Below are 20,892 nucleotides of genomic sequence, written 5' to 3'. Positions count from 1 at the left end.
TTTTAAAAACATAAAATGAAAGATACTCTCATTATCGCCCTGTTGTAAGACGACCATTCAGAATTGAAACTTTGCTTAAAATGGCCTTAGCTGTGTTTGGTGACCAGATCTGAATGGTTCTTACCCACCTTTCTCTTTCCCAACTCTTTGTCCTCCCCACTACCTTCAGACTCATAACATACCCATAGGGATGCCATATACGCCACTGGCTCCCGACGGTTGGGGGCAGTTAGGACTCGACAACAAGGACAAATAGTTTCACTTCCTTCCTTTTTAGGCCCATTGTCCACACAGTCGTCTTTTGTAGGATGCATGTAACCTACAAATGAAGATAGGCGTATTTTGCATATTTGTTATGTCCACGCTGCTTCATGCAATAGTCAGTCACGTTACAAAACGTCTCAGTTTTCTTTCAACTAGCATCGAGAAAGCACGTATTTTGTTGTGAAAATGTCAAGTGATGACGATGAAGTGATTATAGCATGCAATTTTATTAGAAGACGACGAAACAGGCGAAGAAAGTACTGGATTCATCCATACATCGAAATAAATATAAATTGTAGATTGTTTGTTGCTGCCAGAGAGTTATCAGAAGATGATTCTGTATTTCAATCATTTTACCGAATGACTACGTACTAATGAATACGTACCAAAATTTAGTCTCTACTGTTGGACCACTGATACAAAGACAAAATACTGCAATGCGGTCGGTCGAGTAGTGACATGTTGCCGCGCGCACCGCATTACGAACGCATGGCGAGCGGCTGACGTGACGTTGCCGCTTCGTGGACACAGATTTCATTGTTTCTACGCAAGATGCAAGCATTTGTCTTACAATCGTCAATTGAAGAAAGCGTGCGTATGACGTGCGGTTGCGTGGACAATGGGCCTTAGCCAACGATTCTAACACCATTACAGTGTCCATCATCTCAAATCATATCGAAGGTTTATTAAGGTTATTTTAAACATGCAATAATTTATGTTTTAACATGAACTAATCGTGGTGTTTTTGTTGTCCCCAGCCTACGGCAAGGTGTTCCTCGTCAGAAAGACAACTGGAGCTGATAAGGGCTGCCTGTACGCCATGAAAATCCTCAGGAAGGGCATCATAGTCATGAAGAAGAAGACTGCTGAGCACACCAAGACCGAGAGACAGGTTGGTCGTCTTCCCAATTTACCTTACACATAACAGTATTTTATTCAGTTGCGCGCCAACTCTCGAAGCGAACGCACGTGTTTTCCAGCGTTCCTTCGTTATTATAGAGTTTAGTTACGTCATGCGTACGGCTGCATTCTGAATCGTGATGTTTCTATACCATATTTATCAATAACTAGCGGACTTCCTGGCGTTGCTCGTGCTGAAAATATAGTGGGGGAATTATACTTTGAAATTCTCCACCCTCCTTCGGAAAAATCTAGCGTAATTTTGATTTTGAGAGTTTTTAAATTAAGTCATTGTATTATTCTTTGTTACAGGTCCTAGAAGCTATAAGACAATGCCCCTTCTTAGTAACTCTTCATTACGCCTTCCAAACAGACTCCAAACTTCATCTTGTTCTGGGTAAGTTACATTTCTTTTATAATTGGTCCACTTACACGTACACGGTACACACACATAGTATATTACGAGATGTGAAACAAAAATGTCACAGGAGGACAGCAAAACTATACTTTCTATGTTTTGAAACACATATACGTCCTGATACACCTATATTTGAAACAAATATACGTCCTGATACACCTGTTCGAGGAACGAACAAGGGTTGGGATAGCCGTATTTTAAAGGGCTATTCCACACAGATAAAGCATGGATGAAGCCTATGGCTTATGACAGGCGAATGCGAAAACACAATTCGTAAGGTTAATTCACAATCAACTTACCGGGTGGCGAATGAAATCAGCATCTCGTCAACACTGGAACAGCGATCGTGGTGCGGTAGCACTCGTTATTTTTAAATTGGATTGCGATAAAATACGTATTAAGGGATTATTCCGATAAAACCGGCGATAGTATACACATTGGTTTTGACAGGACGAAAAAGTTTTTGTGCGATTTTACGGCTCACGGCCCTCCGTGGTTATAGCGACGTGTGCGAATTTAAACTGTACAGTTCAATTTCTGACCATACTATTGGTTAGCACACGGCCTGTCAAAAGCAATCGGCGTGACGGAACAACACCTATATTGGAAACAAGTGTAAGTACTGATACACCTATACTTGAAACAAATATACGTCTTGATACATACCTATATTGGAAATAAATGTACACCCTGATTGACCTGTAATGTAAGTAAATAAACGTCCTGATTCCTGATACACCCTGTATAAATAAAAAAAGTAAATGTTCGTTTGTTAAAAATCCTAAATCTCCTAAAGTTCTTCACCAATTGCTTTGAAATTTTGACACAACTTTGCATTCGAATACGCCTGTGTTTTATATATGTAGATCTCACCTGTGACAGGTAAAAACATGTTTTTTTTTTAAAACCGCGCAATCTGTTGGACGTAAAAGCAACACGCGCTATATTTATCCATCTGCACAGACAGACTGAGCCATAGCAATGCGTGGCGGGGTTCAGCTAGCTGTTGACATAAATATAGAGCAGTAGCCTGATTTGATGCATTGCATATAGATGTCACCTGTGTTAGGTAAAAACAGCACCATTTGTTCCTCAAATATGCTTTTTAATAAATAAAAATCGCGCCATCTGTTGGACGTAAAGGCAACACTCGCTATTGGTTCTCTATCTGCACTCACAGACTGAACCACAGAAAGCGTGGCGGGATACAGCTAGTTTTTAAATAAATTTAATAAACTTGGTTAAGTCCCCGGTGTTGCCCGGTATTTCCGCAAAGTTTTTGGAAATCTCATGCAGACAGTGACAATGTTCAAGTGTGCAAAACATAGAGCCTGAAAAAATTCATTTTAAAGTCCGAACCCAAGTCTCGCAATAGTGCCCATAAGAATGATGATTTTTTCAGAAATGCAACTTTTTACTGATAATTTGCCCGCTATCGCATAACACCAGGATTCTTATCAGGATTCCAAAATTTCAGCCCATTTGGTACCATAGAGCCTGAAAAAATCAATTTCATCTATATGGGAATAAAACTGTAGATTTGACTTACACTTCCTTTATAAACAAAGTGATTTCGAAAGACAATCAATTGTAAATATAAAGAATGGTGCCGCGACATTGCAATTTCACTGTGATAAGTTATTAGAAATCTCTGAAGGTTGTGGGTTATTCGACCACCGGTGTAAATAATATTATCTACAAGGCATCAGTAGTTAATATGTTACTAAACTAACTAACCATCATGCCATTTCGTCGCAGGGGTACACAGAGCTGATAGACCTAAATCTTGGCACACACTCCTTGCTTTATTCACGTTTAAATTTATATCAGACTCGAGCATTTGGTTCACTTGATCGTGCCATGTCTTCTTCGGGCGACTCCGACTTCTTCTATCATTCATATTCGCGTCATATATTCTCCTTAATCCTTCAGGCCTCTGGCATATTGATCGTTATATTTCTTAAAGATTCTGTCAGTAAGAATTAGTATGTATTTCCGCATCTCGATAAAATCCGATGCGATATTTCTATACGTATTCGAAAACAAAAAATATCTTTGAAAAGTGTTAATCATCTTCAAATTTTTAAATCAAACTAAAATGACTGATAACAACAACAAAAAAAACACTAATTTTACTGAACAAATTTTTTATAAACGTCACTGCCACCTCACTTTTTGTCGTTTCATAAAAAAATAATTATAAAAACTAACAATTTTAAAAGTAGTATTTCATTGTTTAAGTTCATTGTTCACAAATTAAGGGGAAGCTACAAGCCAAAATGTGTATATTCTTAATATACCTTATAATATAGGTAATAGGCATTAAAATCGCTTGACAAACGAGTCTAATGAGTCTATAAACGTTCGATTTCAAGCACAAAACAGGTTTTTATTTATTTTGTAAATAATTTTATAAGAAAGCAAAAAAGTTTTTCAAGTGAAACTGTCACAGATAATCTTAGCTATAATACTGTATTTTTTTAAATTTGTTTTATTAACGCGTTCATACATTTCTATTGAAAAATTTTTTTTTTTAGTAGCTTACATTTGTATTTTTTATTTAGTAAGTAATTTATTATTTTATTTGTATTCTACTCAAGCGAAACGATAGGAAAAACTTCAATTTATCTAAAGCATATTTTTTGGTATTCATAATATACACCAATTCGTTATAAAGATTAATCACAATAGTGACTTGGCATTAAGCTTCGCCTTAACAACTTAATTTATGCATTTAATTTATTCCTATCACAGACTTATAACTTATTTCTTATTACTTTCGCCTTATAACTAGTGACTTATAACGAGTGGCTTATAAGTAAGATTGTCGAATGATTTACAACTAAGACTATTAACTAATGACTTAAAACTATATTTAGTTTTATGACAATTTTACTTTTTTGCTTTCTTATAAAATTATTTACATTTAAATCAGTTTTTTGCTTGAAATCGAACGTTTCTAGACTCCGTTTGTCAAGCTATCTTAATGCCTATTACCTACGATATAAGGTATACCAAGAATATACACATTTTTGGCTTGTAGCTTCCTCTTAAGCGCCCTTGAGGTGATTTTCTCACGAAAACGGCACAATACAAATAATCCAATCATTATTAAGTTCTTATCAAATTGCGGTCGGAACCTTTGGGTTCATAGAGGTGCACTTTTTTAATTATTTTGTGGTCAATTTGTATATGAAAATAAAGCTTGGTGTTTTCACTCTTTAACATCGTTTAGTTCATACTTCTAACTAAGACGGTAAGGAAGACAACAACGTTTTCAATGAGAACATAATATATGAGCTGTTTCGAATAGCGATCAAGTTGACTCTATGGGTAATTGCTGTATATTCCCAAAACTCAGAGTTTAAGGCGATGCACTACGTCGTGTAGTATTATAAATTGAGCCGCTGTCAATAACAACCCTTACGTAGAAGGCGATAAGGTTTACATTCCCGCTTAACACCATCCACCTGTTTTGATTCATGAAAAAAACATGGCCAAAAAGGGCCCTTTATTTTATTTTGTGGATGTTCAGGCATAAATATTATTTTTTTTTCCGATCATTTTATAAATAACTTAATTTACCACATTATACAATAAAATCATAAACGAAAATGGGTTCGTAAGTAGGAGATTTTGAACTTTAAAGCAGTTTTCATAGGCCTTATACATTATTTTTTTCTGGGCTTATAAAAAGACTTATCTAAAAAATACTCGATTATTTGAAAGGCCAAGATGTATTCTACTCGCAGTATTTAATTAAAGCATCTGAAACATTTCTAGGCGACCAAATTTTCAAACCAAAAACACATGATTTTGCATTACTACGTATGGCATCGCCTTAACTCCTTTCCTCGTTCATCCACTCTACTATTACACCCAGTATATAAGAATGCGACGGTGCATCGTGCGCAAGTTTTCTGCACAGCGTTTGGCATAATCAAATTTTATTGCTTGGCCAAAAAAACAGTACTTTTGGTAGAAAGGTCACTTCAAATTATTATTATTGCCAACCGGTAATATTAATTTATTATTTTAGCAAATCGGACAACTTTCTAATTCGTGAGGTCCACCATTATTTGAGTCAATCACATATTGACGCAATCGAACTGGAAAATATTAAATACTCTCAGTTTCGCCCTGGTAAAAGACAACTTTTCACAATCGAAACGTTTTTGCATGAAATGTCATTAGTCATCGTTAGACCAGATCTGAATTGCCAGATATTTGCTTTCTTCCTCTGTCCCATCTCCTTCACTTCCCCTCTACCTTCAGCCTCACAAACAGAGAAAACTTACTAGTATAAAATATTGCTGATTCATTAAAAATCTGGTCAAATCATTCGAATTCTCGTTAAAAACGAGACTGCAGGCCTAACATTTACAGATTTCTTAACAAACTATCAGTAAAACACTAATGTGTTACGAGGATGACGGACACGTGTTCATAAAATTTTTAATATTTTCGAATTTCGTCGTTATATTTATCAGGATAAGCACAGTTGCATGAACACGTGCTCCGATATATTCTGAATGTACTAATATTTTAACCAGCCGACGTGTACCCGGCGTTGCTAATGTAATAGTCATTAACTTATTATTATTAACCAGTTAGACAAGCGTACAAAGAAAACATAAAAACTCCGACAGTAAATTCAAGCTTTGGACAAAGACACTACCAATACCATGCTATAAAAGCTTTCAACAGTGGAAAACTTGAAATAAAAATTGAGGAAAATAAAAATAAATTCACACACAAAATTACAAAATGGATTAAAGAACAAAAAAGGCAATATTACCAAAATGTCATAGCATAAAATAAAAATAAAACCTACAAAATAAAAATAAATTCACACACAAAATTACAAAATGGATTAAAGAACAAAAAAGACAATATTACTAAAATGTCATAGCATAAAATAAAAATAAAACCTACACGTAACACACAAAACCAATATAAACACACATCACTCAAAAACACACAAGATTATTTTCAATGTATTATTTTCTCTTTAAATGTATTATGTAGATTAAATTTTCATATTATAAAATGAAGGCCTCAGCACGGGCAAGCCACCCAGTGAGGCCAACATTACTGGAAAAATTTAAAATGTAAAAAATATTGTACTTACCAAATAAAAAAAATAAAAGTATAAAATAAAGTCGCTATCCGCGTCGGTCTGTTTGTGCGCTTAGTTCTTCTAAACTACGCAACTGATTTTGATAGGGTCTACACTATAATTAAAAAACTTCTTCCGGAAGGTTTACATATATAACAGGTGAAGATTATATTTATAGAAAGTAGAGAATAGTCAATGTTTTGTAATCAAGTCGTAAACAAAATATTTTTGGGCGCTTACATTGCTAACGCTGGCTAAACCTTATGAGATACAACAAAATAATGTACTACGGAATTGTATATCTTAACTCTTGACAGGCCAAGATGCCAAACAAAACGTCTGTAACCAAGTGGGTCTTCCGACGACCCCATGCATTTTACTGTCTTTTAAACTATAGAAATCCCAATTATTGAGTCAATTATTAATGGTAACTTATGTATTTGCGCAGAAATACGTAAAATACTAAAATGATATGTCAAGTATTTAAGCTAATATAAGGAGGATAGTAATTTTGGGTACTACCTACTCCCCCACTTGGCTGCGGGTAGTTAAAAAGCCCTACAGAAAGGTCCGCGTAAAAGAAAAGTCTTTAAAATATCATATATTTTTGAAGAGTTTAAAAATCATGTTTAAGAGATGTTTGTTATGTCTGTAGGAATTCTGAAATCTTGATTTATTAATAAGTAAAATTATTAATTTGATTTGACAGACTACGTCAGTGGAGGAGAACTATTCACCCATCTTTACACCAAGGAGCGTTTTGCAGAGGAGCACGTGCGCATCTACATAGCCGAGGTCATCTTAGCCATTGAACAACTCCACAAGGTAACTAAACTATCTTCATTTTGACCCTTTGCACTCCAAATAACTATTTATATGGTATACCAGCTACTCCGTAGAGTGTAATGTAAAAATATGAGGAAAAATTACGATACATCTAGAAAATTAGAGTAAAATGTTATTTGGTAAGGCAGTAAATAAAATAATATAATTGTGTTAAAAAATATATTTTTACGAGGTATGTATGAAGAATGAGTTAATGATGAATGTAAGTAAGTCTAAAGTCATGGTGTTTGAAAGAGAGAGTACGAAAACAGTGTGCAATATAGTTGTGAATGAGGAATACTTGGAGCAGGTGGATGAGTTTGTGTATTTCGGAAGTATGTTTACGAGAGATGGGAAGGCTGACAGAGATATTGAAATAAGGGTAAATGCAAGTAACTCCATTAATGGAGGACTGAACGCAGTTGGCGCTAACAAAACATTGTCCAAAGAAGCGAAGCTAGCAGTCCACAATGGAGTGCTGGTACCTACCCTGATGTACGGAAGTGAGGCATGGAACTGGCAGAGAAAGGATGAATGTAGATTGAATGCTGTAGAAATGAGATCCCTGAGGCGTATGTGTGGTAAAACCATGTACGATCGTGTGAGAAATGTGGAGATCCGCAAATAGTGCAAGGCTGATGTAAGCGTAACGAGTAAGATCAGGAAAGGGACGCTTAGATGGTTTGGGCATGTAGAGGGCATGAATGAGCGAAGAAAGGAGTGTAAGGAGAATATACGATGCAAATGTGAATGGTAGCAGAAGTCGGAGACGTCCGAGGAAGACATGGCACGACCAAGTGAATCAGATACTTGAGTCGGGCCATGTAGAGCGTCAGAATAATAGAAGAGTATGTATGAGACGATGTATGAATGTGAATGAGGCAAGGAGTGTGTGCCATGACCGAGTCGTTTGGCGGTCTGTCGTCTCTGCCTACACCTGCGGGGAAACGGCGTGATAGTTAGTTAGTTTTTTTTAAAATATATATTTGGTATCATATTAGATTGTTAGTAAAAGAAAAATTTGCATATTTTTATCTTTATAATTTTCTAACGTGTGGTATTTTAAAAAGCAGTAGCCCAAATGCACACGTGGCTTGTTAGGACACGTGTCATAGTACTCACTGGTTTCCCGTCTGCCACCTTTTACTGCCCTTTTCGAACAGACCACACAGTCCCGCTTGGAACCTATTCTCAAAATATGGAGTTTTCCACTGAGCCTGGTCTCTGATGGAGTAAGAATATTTATTGCCCAGTAAAAAAAATTTCAAATAAAATGAATGCGTAGTTATTGTTATGTATAAAAAACAGAGCGAAAAGCACAACCAATCGTAAGTGGGTACTGTATACAACTAAATAGAATCATGTGTATATCTGTAAGAGGGCCCTTTTATTTTTTAAACAATAAAATGTATACCCGTTGTTTATGTCGCCGCTGCGGCGCCATCGGAGTTAGAGTGTTTCCTATGTCGCCGTGTCGGCGACAATGGTGTACAAAGAGTTAAAATATCTTTGCAGTTGCGAAAACTCCCTACATTTCAGTTGCAAACCATAGAAATATACAATTAGAAGCGGTACTGCGTACTAATTAAAATACTCCTGAATTAAAATAATTGTATATTTTAATCGACCGCAAAAAGTGTATGTAATAATTTGGTCACCGTAACGCAAAACTGTTTCCAAAAGATTGTCAAATCGTTGGTTGTTACAATACGGTGTTACCAGCGCTAATACGTATTGCAACTCACCGGCAATACGTTTACCCTTGGCCGACTTAGCCCGGGACCGTTAGGCCAAGTTAGGCCCTGTTTTCTGTGCATATTATTTATAATCTGTTTGTTATTGTAGCTGAAACGTTGAATTTTTGATGATTTGACATTATGGAAGGAAAAAAGGTATGAAGTGTGAGTAGGAATCTGTTTTAGTTTCGTAGCATGAAATTTAATATTTATCTGTTTAAAGGATGTATTCAGACTGGGAATAACTAGTATATTTTGCGTCGAGTATTTATATTGAGCAGTGGAGTATTCAAATTTTTATTTTTTATTTAAATATATATATTTTTTTTAATAAGTCGAAAACTTGAAAGTTTGGCATTGTGTCCGCCGCATTTTAGTCCGTGTAGTAGTTGATAATAATATACAGGGTGTATCGTCACGTACCCGACAAACTTTAACCAGCTATTCCTTAGCATATTTGGAGTAAAAAATCTTATGGGCACTTTGCTGTCCGGTAACGTTTTTTTTAATAAAAAAATTACTATTCATATTTTCACCACATGTCACCACTGTTTTATCCTTTGTCAAAGTTTGAAAACCCATCTGGCAATATTTTATTCGAATTCCGTTGAATAATGCACGTGTGTACCTATATTGGCGCACTTTTACAATCACAACGAAATGGCACGGCACCATTCGCCTCATTTTTAACTATTATTATTTAGTGTGTGCGAAAGAGCGAAGACGCTTTTCGACATACTTGCTTATAACAGCTGTTGAACACGAAAAGCAATGCCAATGACAGTGATGTAGTGTGGAAATTTTTAATTTTTTTGTTTTTAATTGAAAAAAAAATGCTACCGGACAGCAAAGTGCCCATAACATTTTTTACTCCAAATGTGCTAAGGAATAGCTGGTTAAAGTTTGTCGGGTTAGTGCCGATACACCCTGTATATCCCTTAGTTTCTATTATCTATGAATATAACCGTTACTAATATGATGTATTTGTTATATTTCCATAGTTGGGCATCATCTACCGCGACGTGAAGTTGGAGAACATTCTCTTGGACAGCTCTGGCCATGTGGTCATCACGGACTTTGGTCTGTCCAAGGAGTTCCAGCCCGACGAGAGTAGGGCATACAGCTTCTGCGGGACCATAGAGTACATGGCGCCTGAAGTGGTTAGGAGCAACAGCCACGGCCACGATATCGTAAGTTTATTTTTTACACTGTTGGAGCGGAAGACGCACCAGGAATTTGGTTCGCCAACCAGGCTTCGATCTCGTTTTATCCATGGCGACTTCCTCTGGTATATAAATTTAGGTTTTGAATATTATCTATCCAAACTGCATCATTCAATGTCAAAAAGTATAGAATTTGAACAATTCACCAAATGACCTCTTCCTTGCCGGGTGCTCTAAGTGCCCTGACCGCTGATTTTTTACTATTTAATGTGCATGTCTCGAATTCATCGGTCCAATATCCATAAAAGTAGCAAAATAAATTTCAAAAATGCGGTCTAAATATAGCTTTCAAAACCAATAATAACATAAGAACATATCTTAAAAACTCTAAAATAGAAATCCTAAACTTAATAATAGTGGCATATATGAATTAAAATGTGACCACGACGACTGCAACACTACTTATATCGGACAGACGGGAAGGGCTTTCTCAACTAGATTCAAAGAACATATAATATGTTGTAATAATAAAAGCACTTTTTCAAAATTTGCAGAACATCTCTTAGTGAATAATCACGTCCCGCTTGACAACAATGAACTTAAACCCTTACCTATAGAAAGAAAGGGCCTTAGGTTAAATTTACTCCAACAATTAAAAATCAATAAAAGAACCAATGACCCTAATATTACATTAATTAATAAAGTAAGGAAAATTATTTATTCCCCGCTTCTAAGTATGTTCACAAAACCTAAGCAATATAACACATTTAAATAAATTAATAGGAGCCACATTGTTATTAAACAATTAAGATAACATTAATGTGGGGAAAACAGACTTCAAAATACCCCACAGAATATGAAATCTATTGTCATAAATATTTTATCAGTAAATCGGTTTAACCGGTATTAAATCATTTTAAATCGGGACGGGGTTAAATAGAATCATATAAATAAGTCGTCTAAACGTGGTTATAACCACAGTTTGAAAATGGCCTTGAAAGCCGAAACAGCTGTAACAATAACAAAAACTAAAAAGTACTTGCAGAACTTAAAAATTATATTATTAAATTTGATATATATTAAATTTTAAAAAAAATAGTTATGGAGTTCTACAACTTAAACACAAAACAATAACTAAGGGCGACTTGCACCAACTATCGCAAATTTTATCTTAAATTGTATTTAACTAAACGTATTTAAGACCCTAAATACATTTAACTTAAATGCGTTTAGTTGCGTCCTGCACCACGCAGTTCGGTGGCAATTTTAGTTAAACGTGTTTAACGCGTCGGTAAAACAGTTACCGCGTGGTTACCGCTATTAACGCGTAAATAAAACAGCTACGATGTTTCATTTTACTTGAAGTGTCAAAATATTTTGTGATTGTGTGTGTGGTTTAATAGTGTGTTCATTTATTTTGAAGAAAAAGTTAAAGCAAATAGACATAATGATGAAATAAGACAAAAAGAGCTTCTGTTGTTGGAATTAAAAATAAAACAATTATCCGAGTAATTTTGTTTTTTATTTCTTTTACATATTATATTGTTTTAAAGTATTATAAGAATGCTGTAGGTATGATTAGAAGTTTACAACCTTGCAAAGTACTCCTCGATAAGGAGTGTTAGCTTCAAGTTACGAGCACCTCGCTGATGTTTTTATTGGTGTTGAATTTTAACTGAGGTTTAATTTCTTGCACTATGATGTCGTTTTTTTACAGAGACGAAATCTTCTTTGAAACTTCTTGGCACTGAGTGTTTCAAATAAATTTGTTCTTGTGTTTACTTCTCTGACTATAAACGGTCTACTTATAAACTCTATAATTTCTTCATCATCGTCAGAATACAAATCCCAAATGTTCATTGTGAATACAAATTAAAATGATATAGATTTTAACCACAATCAAAAATCTAAGGGATAACCTAAACAATTTTTGACAGTACTGCTTTATGAGTCGGGCTAAACGCGTTTAACTCGGTTAAACAGCCCATTTTGGGTATTTAACTTTGACAGTTCTTTAAACGCATTTAACGACTTAAATTTTGTGGTGCAAGACGCCAAGTCGACTTAAATCAAATAATGTGTTTAAAATTATATTTAAATCAAATTTAACTTATGGTGCAAGCCGCCCTAAATAACATTTTTTAAATTGTTTCGACTGAGAGCTACCGACTTTAACCCTACAGTACTTTCATCACATTCGTTCACTTTGCAATGTTTTTTGTGTATTTCAAATGGCGCTATATACATCTTATTTTTTAATTTTCCATAAAAACAAATACTGTTTTTGAAACTAGATAAAATTATCTTTCCGGTGTATGCATTTAAAATAAACATTACTATTTCTAAATAATAAAATTTTAACATCAAACGTGAAAAATTTTGACTAAAACGCTTACCACATTTTTACTTTTTAATTATTTACTACAATCATAAAAAAATTAAGAGAACTCGACATTTAGAAAACACGTTGGTTTTGTTTGGGGACTTTGTAAGAAAACTGTACCTTCACTTTTATCTCTTTCGGATAGTAAAAATAAGAAATAATTTTGAAAGTTAAAGCAATTGTTACAAAAGCGGCGCGAAATATGAATTATTGTTTCATTTTGTCAAATTTTAGGATTTTATTAATGGATTTCAGTATAAATATTTGAGGCAAACTAGAAAGAATTATTTGTTCTCTTTTTAACGTCAAAAAAATTATATATTTCCGCATTATAGAAAAAAAGATAAAATTAGTTTTGTAAAATATGGACGCCCGGTCATATATGACCCTCAAACGTTGGATGGGTTAACCTAGGTTCGATTTGAAAATTTATAGTATTAAGGCGATGCACTACGTCGTGTAATATTTTAAATTGAGCCGCTATCAATAACAACCCTTACGTAGATGGCGATATGGTTTAAATTCCCGCTTAACACCATCCGCCTGTTTGATTTATGCAAGAAAAAAACATGGCCAAAAAGTGCCTTTTATTTTTTTTGTGGATGTTCAGGCACAAATATTTAAATGTTTTCCGATCATTTTATAAATAACTTAATTTGCCACATTATACAATAAAATCATAACCGAAAATGGTTTCTTAAGTAGGAGATTGTGAACTTTAAAGCAGTTTTCATAGGCCTTCACATTATTTAGACTTAACTAAAAAATACTCGATTATTTCAAAGGTCAAGATGTATTCTACTCGCAGTATTTAATTAAAGCACCTGAAACATTTCTAGGCGACCAAAAAAACACATGATTTTGAATTACTACGTATGGCATCGCCTTAAGTTTGAGAGTCGTTGATATTCTCTCAATGATTAAATATTAAATATTTGAGGTACAACTTCATAAAAATAATTAATATTGTGGATCAAGATATCAAGTTGAAATTAAATATATTATTATAAGCTAATAAATAGAAAAAGTGAGAGATTTCTTACAATTAAACTGATTGATCAGTTTCGTAAGATCTAAGTAAGAGAAAATAATGTACAAAAAAAAACTGAATAAACACATATAAAAATTATGTTATTCCATTAATAATAAATTTCGTTCTGTTTTTTTTTCTTACATTTTGTTTTTACTAGAAAAGTCGAACAACGGCGGGAAGAAGTCAGCTCGTTTATTGTATTTGAAAAAAAAAACGAAGATAAAATAACTCGAAAAGGGAATACATCTAAAATTGTTTTTAAACGCGATAAGTCATTTTTATCTTTCCTGTTTTATCAGAGATTTATCGGTTAACGCCCTGTTCGTTTTTTTTGCACTTTTAATACATGATGCGGAGGATATTATTATAAGAAATAAATAATAACTTTCTATAAATATAATATACATGTTTTATATATATAAACCTTACGGAAGAAATTCCCTAAATGATAGTGAAAACCCTATCAAAATCTGTTGCATAGTTTAGAAGAACTAAGCGCACAAACGGACAGACGCGGATAACGATTTTGTTATACACAATTTAGAGATTTGTACGTTAAGGCGAAGCTTAATGCCAAATTACTATTTTGATCAATCTTTATAACGAATTGGTGTACATTATGAATACAAAAATATATGTTTTAGATAAATTAAAGGTTTTCCTATCGTTTCACTTGAGTATAATACAATTGAAATTAAAAAATACTCAGTAAAAAATATGAATGTAAACTACTAAAAAAAATATTTTTTCAATATAAATATATGTACGCGTAAAGGAAACAACTTTAAAAAATACAGTATTATAGCTAAGATTATCTGTGACAGTTTCACTTGATTAACTTTTTTGCTTTCTTATAAAATTATTTTTTTTGCTTGAAATCGAACGTTTCTAGACTCCGTTTGTCAAGCGATTTTAATGCCTGTTACCTACAATATAAGGCATACCAAGAATATACACATTTTTGGCTTGTAGCTTGCTCTTAAAAGTGAATGTTTTATTATAGGACGGCGTAACACGTGTTCATATCATGGCGTTTTGAAATATCCGTTGAAGTATGGAGCTTCGAAGCATTGATTTAACAAAAATACCTGTGTAGTTTTTGATTACTTTTTATTAAAATTCTAATCTCGGGCGAAGTCGGGTACAAACTACAAGTTACAATAAAAACGTCGTTGTGGATCTCTGAAATGTTAGTTTAACTGACAGTTCAAACGTCTATCCCTTTTTTTTAAATTATAAATCTCGTACGAAACCGGGTAGTAAAGTTTGTATAATTTATAAGAAGGTTCTGGCGTCACATTTTCTCTGCATACCCTTAGTTTTTCTAATTCACTTTGATCTTCCAGCTTTGAATTATAATACAAAATTAAAACCGTACTATGTACTAGTAACCATGACCTACAAAGAGATAAAATTGTGTCAAACGCTTCTACGGCCGGCGTGATAATTATATAGTCACCTCTTTCACTCTCGTTGACCGGGCATTACGCGAGAGAGAGAGAGCCGAATGGATTACCTACACATTCTTCTGTAACAATGAATAATTTCACTTGTTGGATTGCTGCCGTCCCGCTCGCACTAGTTGCGAGTAGCCCGCGATAAATGAGATGCAAATACTTTTACGATTACACAAATTTCAAAAATTCTTCCTATTTGTAGGTATGACAAAAATCGCAGTGTTTCTTTAAATGCTACTTTGTACAAGACATTAAATATTTTCGCTTACGCCTATTAATTATAATCTTTTTTTTTTTAAATATTAGTGCCTTCCCTCTAACATTCGTATTTACATAATATCTCCCCTTCAAATCTTCTTCTTCTTTTTGAACGTTTAATACGGAGCCTTAAATAGATAGTGCGTATTTGAGGAGGCGATGGATGTTTGCCATTATTACTAACCTGCAAATGTTTGTCTTAAAAAAATGGTACTAGCAGACGTGTACCCGAAATTGCTCGGGTTATCCTTTAGGAGATGAATATAATATACCATGGACTGTTATGTTGACCTTCTTAAGAGGAAGCTACAAGCCAAAAATGTGTATATTCTTGGTATACCTTATATTGTAGGTAATAGGCATTCAAATCGCTTGACGAACGGAGTCTAGAAACGTTCGACTTCAAGCACAAAACTTTTTATTTATTTATTTTGTTAATAATTTTATAAGAAAGCAAAAAAGTTAATCAAGTGAAACTGTCACAGATAATTTTAGCTATAATACTGTATTTTTTACAATTTGTTTCCTTTACGCGTTCATACATTTCTATTGAAAAAATGTTTTTTTTAGTAGTTTACATTTACATTTTTTATTGAGTAATTTATTTTTTAATTTGTATTCTACTCAAGCGAAACGATAGAAAAACCTTAAAGAATCTCAGACTTGTGATGTCCCGAAAGAAACCATTCATCTGTTCTGAATGCAATTACTAATGTTATCCAAATTGACCCTGGTAATAAATTACATCTTTGCGATTCTTTCAAGGATAAAGAAAACATCGTCACTTCGAATGCAATCAACAATGTTCTAAAAATTTGTTTTGACAGCATCGCCATTCCATTGTAAGAATATTATGTACTAAATACACAATTTGGCTGTCCTGAAACGGGAATCCTTCCCAGTTGGACAGACAAAGATTCATTTTGTATTGTGTTGTTCGTAATTTATATACAGGGTGTATCGGCAAGTACCCGACAAACTTTAACCAGCTATTCCTTAGCACATTTGGAGTTAAAAATGTTATGGGCTGTCCGGTAACATTTTTTTCAATTAAAAACAAAAAATAAATTCACACTCTGTCACTGTCATTGTTTCTCGTGTTCAACAGCTGTTATTAGCAAGTGTGTCAAAAAGCGTCCTCGCTCTTTCATACACACTAAATAATAATATTTAAAAATGAAACGAATGGTGGCATGCCATTTCGTTGTGATTGTAAAAGCGCGCCAATATAGGTACGTACGTACATTATTGGCGCACTTTTACAATCACAACGAAATGGCACGGCACCATTCGTCTCATTTTTAACTATTATTATTTAGTGTGTGCGAAAGAGCGAAGACGCTTTTCGACATATTTGCTTATAACAGCTGTTGAACACGAAAAGCAATGCCAATGACAGTGATGTAGTGTGGAAATTTTTAATTTTTTTGTTTTTAATTGAAAAAAAAAATGCTACCGCACAGCAAAGTGCCCATAACATTTTTTACTCCAAATGTGCTAAGGAATAGCTGGTTAAAGTTTGTCGGTTACGTGCCGATACACCCTGTATATATAAAATAAATGAATATTTCTCACCATGAGAGTAAGGGAGACGATTTCTGTGAGACCATGTGAGGTGATCTTTGAACTCTTCAGGTAATAGAAGTTTGTTCCCAAAACTGAAGAAATTAGTCGAAGGAGTCTGAGTGTGTAGCAAATAGTTGGCCAATCGTAGTATTTACGTAAAATAATATCCACTTTCTGGAGGGTGTAGCAAATAGCTGAGTCAATCGTAGTATTTACGTAAAATAATATCCACTTTCTGGAGGGTGTAGCAAATAGTTGAGACAATCGTAGTATTTACGTAAAATAATATCCACTTTCTGGAGGGTGTAGCAAATAGTTGAGACAATCGTAGTATTTACGTAAAATAATATCCACTTTCTGCCGTTGTAACAAAATTTTCCGTTGTTTTTTCACGTCTTAAATCTAGTCCATCTTTAATCCCGTTAACTTGAACGTGATACATAATTAATTCGAAGGAACTCCGCGATATACAGCTATTTTTAATGCAGTACAGTATGTACTACAGACTACAGGGCTCGTTACCTCAGAACAGGTAACAACTAACGTTTGTTGTACCTGTAATGTACTAACAGACTCACCTGAGAAATTATCGTGGTATTTCCACGCTGTAATACCTACCGGAACAACTTCATAACCCAGATTCCGTTTGCGCCATTCTTTGTTTAACCTTTTTAAATTTGTTTTTATTTATTAGTTTAGCGGTTAAGTTAAGTTAAGTCCCCGAATTACTTCCGATTTATAACATAGTAGCTGATGTTTAGCCGGCGTTGCTAGACTTTTCTATATATATATATATATAGAAAATATATACAGGGTTTTCCAATAAGAGGTGTTATTTTGAATAGCCCGCTATTTCGATAGATGTTACTTTTGAAGCTGTTTTTTTTGACATTTGACAAGTAGAAACTACGCCATTAATAAAAATGGAACGATACACGCTTCAACAACGCATTGAAATTATTAAAATTCACTTGAGTGAATCAAATGCAAATCATCTTGAGTGATGAGGCCCATTTCCACCTCGGTGGCTTCGTCAACAAGCAAAATTGTCGCATCTGGGTCTCGGAAAACCCAAGAGTTATTGTTGAAAAGCCTCTCTATCCTCAACGTGTGAATGTTTGGTGCGGTTTATGGTCCGGCGGAGTCATTGGACTTTACTTTTTCGAGAATGAGGCTGGAGCAACGTTATTAGCGAGTAATAGGCATTAAAATCGCTTGACAAACGGAGTCTAGAAACGTTCGATTTCAAGCACAAAACTGGTTTTTAATTATTTTGTAAATAATTTTATAAGAAAGCAAAATAGTTAATCAAGTGAAACTGTCACAGATAATCTTAGCTATAATACTGTATTTTTAAAAAGTTCTTTCCTTTACGCGTTCATACATTTTCTATTGAAAAAAATTTTTTTTTAGTAGTTTAAACATATATTTTTTATTGAGTAATTGATTTTTTAATTTGTATTCTACTTGAGCGAAACGATAGGAAAACCTTCAATTTTTCTAAAGTTTTTTTTGGTATGCATAATGTACACCAATTCGTTATAAAGATTAATCAAAATAGTTATTTAGCATTAAGCTTCGCCTTAATATTTTTATTTATTTGAAAAATTGTAAATACTGATTTGTGAACTCAGAATATCTCGTGATTTTTCACGGGTCTGCGCTAGTAAGTTTTCTACATTTGACATAACAATATTTATTTAATTCTAGCATTAAAATTGTAAACAAAATGTAAAATAATGATTCTTTGAAAGTTCAACCTATTATTCTCAGGTTATTGTTCAGAGGAGGTATTCCTCGAACACCTGTGACGCCACAGCCGTGTCGTGCCGTCGCGTGACGCGTGATGACGCGTGGTGACGGGTCGTGACGCAACCGACGGCCGCGTGATGACGCGTGGCATTAGATCGTGACGTGACCGCGACCTTACATCTTGTTTCAGATGACGGTTTACGAGTCAAGATGCAAAGTTTTTGATTTGCGTATTTATTTGATTTAATGCAAATGTCTTTTATAAGAATATTCTATAATCCGTTTTAGAACGCCACACAACTCTGTCATGGCACACACTCCTTGCTTCATTCACATTCATACATACTATTATTATATCTATTATTCATTCATATATTCCCACATATCTGACATTGTCTCCCGCGCCAACAAAATGCTTGGATTTGTTCTTCGTAATGCAATACGGAATTGCAATACGGAGAACATATGAAGCACTTGTCCGCAGCATCCTGGAATACAGCTCCAATATTTGGGCCCCTTCTGAACAAAACCATATCTTAGAAATAGAAAAAGTACAAAAAAGGTTTATGCGTTACCTGTATATGAGGGAATATACATACTATCCATTCCTGTATCCATCCTTGTTCTTAACAGGAATGCACGATTTCAATACATTAGAAGCCCGTCAGAAAAATATTTTTAGGCAAACACTTTTTTAAGTTAATCTCTGGTACAATACACAATCCGCCTATGTTGAAAGAGGTTAACTTTTATGTCCCTGACAATTATACTCGAGGGAGATCCCATGCACTCTTATATGCTCCGAAAGCGAGGACTTCTGCCTATCAGAACGCGCCAATAAACAGAGCGACTCAACTGCTTAACGATTCTGCATTAGCCATCGACATTTTCAATGTCACCTACAGACAATTCAGTAACTATCTTTTAACACATGTCACAAAATAGTAAAACTGCCTCTGTAAACTTTTTAATTTGTAATCTTCTCCATGATATATTGGTGTATAACCGTTTTATGGAGAACATGAAAAAATAAATAATACTCTTCTGTTATTCCGACTCAAGTACATATTGTTTGATTCATTCGTTCGTGCCATGTCTTCCTTGGATATATTGAATAGATCTTTGAAATCTGTTACCAGCTTGAAATTGGCACAGCTTATACAGTGTATACCACAATCACTTCGGTAAAACCATTTAATTTTTTTTTATTACCTTCCGCACAAAAGTGCCAACTGCCCTAAGCCAGTGGGACTATGGCATCCCCAATTGGGGTATGTTTATTTATTTATTTATTCAGCCATGAAATATTTTACATGTCTTATTGTTGTATGTAAGTTGTGCAGGAGTACGATAATAAGTGTACGGTACATAACATAATCAACTGAGTATGAACTATTTAAGCAGGTACAATACAAGTGTACTGTGAGTTCTGTTGTACAAAGGAGTTCAATAATCAATATACAAGGTTTTCCAATAAGAGGTGTTATTTTGATATTCAATCGTAAAAGATCAATGGTTTCGTTGCTTGTGTGGCACGTAGCGCCGTCTTGTTGAAAGTAAACGTTGTCCAGATCAATACCATCCAATTCCGGCATAAAAAAATTATTAATCATCTCTCGATAGCGCAATCCATTCACCGTAACTGTTGCTCCAGCCTCATTTTCGAAAAACTCCGCCGGACCATAAACCGCACCAAACAGTCACACGTTGAGGATAGAGAGGCTTTTCAACAATAACTCTTGGGTTTTCCGAGCCCCAGATGCGACAATTTTGCTTGTCGACGAAGTCACCGAGGTGGAAATGGGCCTCATCACTCAAGATGATTTGCCCATTAAGGCGACGCCATACGTAATAATGCAAAATCATGTGTTTTTGGTTTGAAAATTTGGTCGCCTAGAAATGTTTAAGATGCTTTAATTAAATACTGCGAGTAGAATACATCTTGACCTTTGAAATAATCGAATATTTTTTAGATAAGTCTTTTTATAAGCCCAGAAAAAAATAATGTATTAGGACTA

At 34.4% G+C, this 20,892-nt stretch overlaps 1 protein-coding gene across 2 annotated transcripts in view; it reads left to right on the top strand.

The window, feature by feature from the left end:
- Positions 1-20,892, top strand: part of LOC149409561 (ribosomal protein S6 kinase alpha-5-like) — a 157,292-nt gene that overhangs the window by 91,070 nt on the left and 45,330 nt on the right. For both annotated transcript variants that reach the window (XM_089649684.1, XM_089649683.1), the window contains 4 exons: positions 1,023-1,156; positions 1,477-1,561; positions 7,411-7,526; positions 10,264-10,452. In XM_089649684.1, coding sequence (XP_089505810.1) covers positions 1,023-1,156; positions 1,477-1,561; positions 7,411-7,526; positions 10,264-10,452 — 524 coding nt within the window. The remainder of the gene's footprint in view (positions 1-1,022; positions 1,157-1,476; positions 1,562-7,410; positions 7,527-10,263; positions 10,453-20,892) is intronic.

This window comes from Hesperophylax consimilis, chromosome 30 (assembly GCF_061612785.1).
Source record: "Hesperophylax consimilis isolate HC1 chromosome 30, BYU_Hcon_1.0, whole genome shotgun sequence".
NCBI lineage: Eukaryota > Metazoa > Arthropoda > Insecta > Trichoptera > Limnephilidae > Hesperophylax > Hesperophylax consimilis.
The sequence above is the reverse complement of the archived record's forward strand: the minus strand, read 5'-3'. Positions and strand labels throughout refer to the sequence as shown.